Source organism: Mus caroli, unplaced genomic scaffold (assembly GCF_978045245.1).
Source record: "Mus caroli unplaced genomic scaffold, Mus_caroli_1 scaffold_9, whole genome shotgun sequence".
NCBI classification, from domain to species: Eukaryota; Metazoa; Chordata; class Mammalia; order Rodentia; family Muridae; genus Mus; species Mus caroli.
Window position 1 is genome coordinate 129,571,889 of NW_028227264.1, and position 4,967 is coordinate 129,576,855.

The 4,967-nt window shown below is 36.2% G+C and overlaps 1 protein-coding gene across 1 annotated transcript; it reads right to left on the reverse strand.

The window, feature by feature from the left end:
* Window positions 1-3,465: 3,465 nt before the first annotated feature.
* LOC110289009 (olfactory receptor 6C74-like) lies at window positions 3,466-4,422 on the reverse strand. The gene has a single exon (XM_021155220.2). It carries the CDS (start codon window positions 4,399-4,401, stop codon window positions 3,466-3,468), a length of 936 nt encoding a protein of 311 aa, XP_021010879.2. The 5' UTR covers window positions 4,402-4,422.
* Between the last annotated feature and the right edge of the window lie 545 nt (window positions 4,423-4,967).

Here is a 4,967-nt window from a genome sequence, read left to right on the forward strand (position 1 = left end):
GCCACAAATATACTTCTGACTCTTAGCAGTCTTGTCTTTCCCAGAAACCAGAGATGCCAAAAGTGTTTGGAAATTCTGATCCCTGATATATTTCCTAAATAATTTTAGGGTTATATTTTGAAGATGGCAGAGTAGCAATAAAAGTCTATTAAGAAAAAAATTCCTTGTCAGAACAACAGAATTTCTGGCCATGGGAGAGACTTAATATTCTAGCGAAGCAGCTTACCAGCAATGGACCACCTTTCAGGAAGGAAGGACCACTTCTAGGAATTCGGGCTCAATTTAATTCATGCTAAAAAGATAAATATAATAATTACTTCTCTAATAAGATAGTTTACTATTTATTGTATTTTATTTTCAGAATTTCAACACCTAGTTCAGTCCTACAAGAAAAGAGGCCATGAAGTTTGGCAGGGTTAGCTCACCTTTCTGAAAACTGATTCAAAAGTCTACAATTTCTTTCTCTCTATCTCTCTGCCTCTCTAAGCCTGTCTCCCTGCCACAGTCTACCCTTTATTGGGTCTCCTATCTGTGGGGATTGAGTTTCTGGTTGCAGGTGAACAAGGATTGGTGAGAACTGACAGACAGACACAGAATGTGCTGAATCTGAATGTATTTTGTCCAAACAAACACCAGACTTTTAATACAGAAGAAAAACAAGAAAAGCCAGGAGATCACATCCGCCATGTTTACCACTTAATTAAAAAGATCAGCTAAACACCAGAGCCAGGTGAATGCTCTGATGCAATGCTAGTCTATTGTTAAACCCACCATCAGGGGCTCTTTAATAAATACCTGATTATGCTATTCCTCTGGGCCTAGTGAAGAAACCTGCTCCAGTGGAATTCCCTTCCACTAGCCCTTTCCACAACCCACCTATTTCCTAGGCCATTGTGTATTCCTGTGTTTGGGTGGACTCGGCTATTGTCCTAAGTAATTACTATGCAGACTAGCCTGAGCTTTTCTAGCTCTGTTCAAGTAAATAGTATGCGTGATTATTTTTCACTCTCTTTACTAGAAGTAAAATTTGAATGTTACTGAATAGGTAGCATTCTTACTGAATTCTGGGCTCAGGGTCGGCTTCAAGGACTTTCTAGGACATAGGAACACTGGCAAAGGCTTAGCTATATGTCAAAATCAATCCTTAAAGGCACTTATGATAAAACTATACTGAAAGAGAGCACATGGATACATATACCAGACTAACATGGGGACAGGGTTTGAGTATACAGGCTATTGGAATGCCAAGGTTCCAGGAGGCTGTTTCTGTGAAACTCTTTGCCATGTGACTGCTTCCAGGCTTTTAGGTCTACCAAGAAGACTGCACTGGAGTGGATGTAGCATCTCCCTGTGTCTTTCTCTGTCTCTCTCTGTCTCTGTGACCTCTGACTCTACTTCCCTCCCTGACTTTCTCTCTCTCTCTTTCTCTCTCTCTCTCTCTCTCTCTCTTTCTCTCTCCCCTGTCTCATTCTGATTTTGGCCATAACATAAGAATGTTTTCTCTGGCACTCTGGGCTTCCCTGCTTTTTCTCTAAAACTTTCTCCCCAACTCTGTGGCTCCCTTATATTATATGTCAGATCTCCAGACTGGTGGTAATTTAAATGCCATATTTTTTTTCTGTTTTGACTTCATTTGTTTGGTTGGTTTTTGTTTCCTCCTTTTTATTTTCATCCATTCCCCTTTGGGTAGATGGTAAAGGTTAGTTTGTCTGGCCACCTGCAAGAATATTCTACGCAAATAAAATGCATAAACTCTAATGGATGCATATACATTTAGATTCTTCCTGCTAGTTAATGGCTGTCCAAGAACTGTATCTCATGGTTTGCAAACACAAATTACATTTAGACTCTGATGTAAATAGACTTGTCTGTAAGGAGACTACTATCTTAGCGAATTTTAGTTAAAGAGCACAGAGCATTGTGACAGGGCAAGACAGTACAGAGGTTCCTCCTTCTTGAATTCTTGCTGAGACCATTCAGGTTAAACTAGAATTTGATCCCCTTGATGGTGAATCCTGTGGAAAATTACCCAAATCTATTCTAGGAACCTAAGATCAAGATGCTCCTGCTAACTTATCTTAGTTTCTGTTAAACCATTTGCTTGTGCAAAACTCCTGCTGCTAACTGATCATCATCTTAGCTTCTTGTTCAGAATGCATCCATCTAAGCACCTAGCTTCTGTCAAATTGCTTGCTAATGTCACCTGATCCAGTTGCAGAGCAAAATGTTCTGCCTTCAAAAACTCCCATGCTCTGGATAATTGGTGCTACATTTAAAACCCAAAAACCTGAATGTAGTCCCTGCAGATGGAAGAAGGATTTTCAGTTGGCTACAATCTGTGTTTGAGTGGGTATCTCTGGTGGGCTTCCCATAACAGTATAAATTTCAGATTATTTCCTTTGACTTTGCAAATCCAAAGTAAATTATTATGTGTAATGAAAAGTATACCAAACTGGAATAAAACAACTGATATAAATATATAGTACTCAAGTTTAGAGAATATGTATTTTGTTCTTAAGAAAAATGTCTGTCCAGTTATCTTCTCAAGTAGATTCTGAAATGTTAAACATAAACTTCCTTTTTTCCCATGTGTCTACAATAGTCAGTCTAAAAAATAATGTACAATAATGCATGTTATGATGAATAATGGTGAGGGTTGACTGGAGTCTGACAGAACAGACACATAAACAAGACAGAACTGATATTGAACATGAGGCATGTTGATGCTTTCATGTTTTATTGGTTTCTGTATTTCAGAAAGTCAAAGTTTTCAAAATTAGAAGTGTAAAATAGGTCACAAGAATATATACTAAAGCGACTATATATAATATTCTGTTTTGCAAATATAGACTTTTAAATATTTTCTTGAGAAAAAATAATAAAAAGAAAATTTGAAAATGTTATAGATGATCTATAAAGGTGAAAGAACGAATATACATAGAAAACTATCAGTTAATACTAAAACAAAAAAAAAAACAAAAACAAAAACAAAAAACCAAAGAATAAGAAAGAAAGACTAAAAATAAGGAGGATAGAAGAAGAGTTTGTTTCCAGAAAGTTAATATATTTGAGTAAAATAGGGCAGAAGAAAATGTTTCTAGAGGTTTATAGACTAAAATCAAGTTATTAGTAAAATCTCACAAATAACATTTTAAGCATACATCTACTAGAACGTCATAGATATATGATGTTTCCATAAGGAATTCATAGTGGTATATTTTGATTTGTATAAAATTCATAGTGTTAAATTATTTAAAAAAAAAAGTAATTCCAGCAACACATAGGAAAAATCATGAATACAGATACCATTACTAAAAATATGAAAATTTTGAAGACTTAGAGTCAAGTGTGAGCAATTATAGTAACTGTCACAATACAAAAATGAAGTATACATATATTAAAACAATAGCTGTTATGGTCTATAATTTCAATAGTCTTACTAGTACACTAATCAAGCCTAACTTACTACTTTGAAGTAGTTGAGGTACACTTTTTAATGATGTCCTTTAGGGATTCTTTGACTTGCTTATTTCTTAGGGTATATATAAAAGGGTTTAGTACAGGTACAAGTACAAAAGTGAGAATGGCAATCCCCTTGTTTAAAGATATCCTCTCCTCAGCAGAAGGTTTGATGTACATAAAAATGCAGCTGCCATAAGAGATGGAGACAACGATCATGTGTGAGGAACAGGTGGAGAAGGCCTTCTTCTTCTGCTGAGCAGAGGGGAACCTCAGAATTGTACTTATGATTTTTCCATAAGAGAACATTACTACTGCCAAGGTCATCAGTAGAATAAAGATGGCAAAAATGAAATTGAGCAGTTGCATGAATCTTGTATCATTGCAGGAAAGCTTCAAGATGGGGGAGTAGTCGCAGAAAAAATGTTCAATAATAGTATCACAGAATTCCAAACTCAGACTCACAATGACTCCAGGGCAGATCGCAAACACAGCAATTAAACAGCAGCTGACAAACAGCAATGTACACACTCTGTTGTTCATGATGGTTGTATAATGAAGGGGTCTACAAATGGCCACATAGCGATCATAGGACATGACAGCCAGTAAGAAAAACTGTGCTATCCCGAAGATAAAGGTAGCAAATAACTGTGTGAAGCAAGCCTCCACTGAAATAGTTTTATCCATGGTCACTATGCTGACCAGAAACCTAGGGATGCAAGTAGATGTCAGAGAGACTTCTAAGAAGGAAAACTTCTGAAGGAAGTAATACATGGGCGTTTTGAGGTGGGAATCCAACAGGGTGAGAAGGATGATGGTAAGATTTCCAGTGATGCTCAGCACATATGTTATAAATAGGAAAAGGAAGATTACAATTTGCCACTTTGGGTCTTCTGTCAATCCCAGAAGAATAAAGGTTGTCACCAATGTATGGTTTTTCATGTTTAAATATCTTCTAGATCTTTCCAGCCTCGCAAAAAATAATAATTGGTGGGTTCTTTTTGTAAAGACTTGAAAGTGGTATGAAGAATCCTGCAATGCAATGAAATTAAATGCAGAAGGTTTTGTTTCCTTCTAAGTTTCCACATTTACTCATTGGTCAGAACTTCAACTTTAATAGCACTTACATAAACCCATGTATCAGATACTCATTTCCAATTATTTTCAGAGTTTATTCTACTTGGAAAATGATTTACTATTTTCTGTGATGAATATTTTCATGTTTCTCATTTTCTACTCACAGTTTTTAAATTACAACTCCCACTACTACAGATTCCCAAGAAATATTGTAGGCTAAAACACAAAAATAAAACACAAATCCAACAAGGCAAAAAAAAAAAAAATCGAAACAAGAAATATCAAAACAAAACAAAACAAAATTGCAACAAGAAGCTATCAGAAAAGTCACAACGTTTGTTGTGTGTTGGCTACTACCCTTGGGCATGGGGACCGCCCTGGAGTGTGGTTGATATGTCAAGTAAGACTCCATTGTAGAAAACTGACTTTTC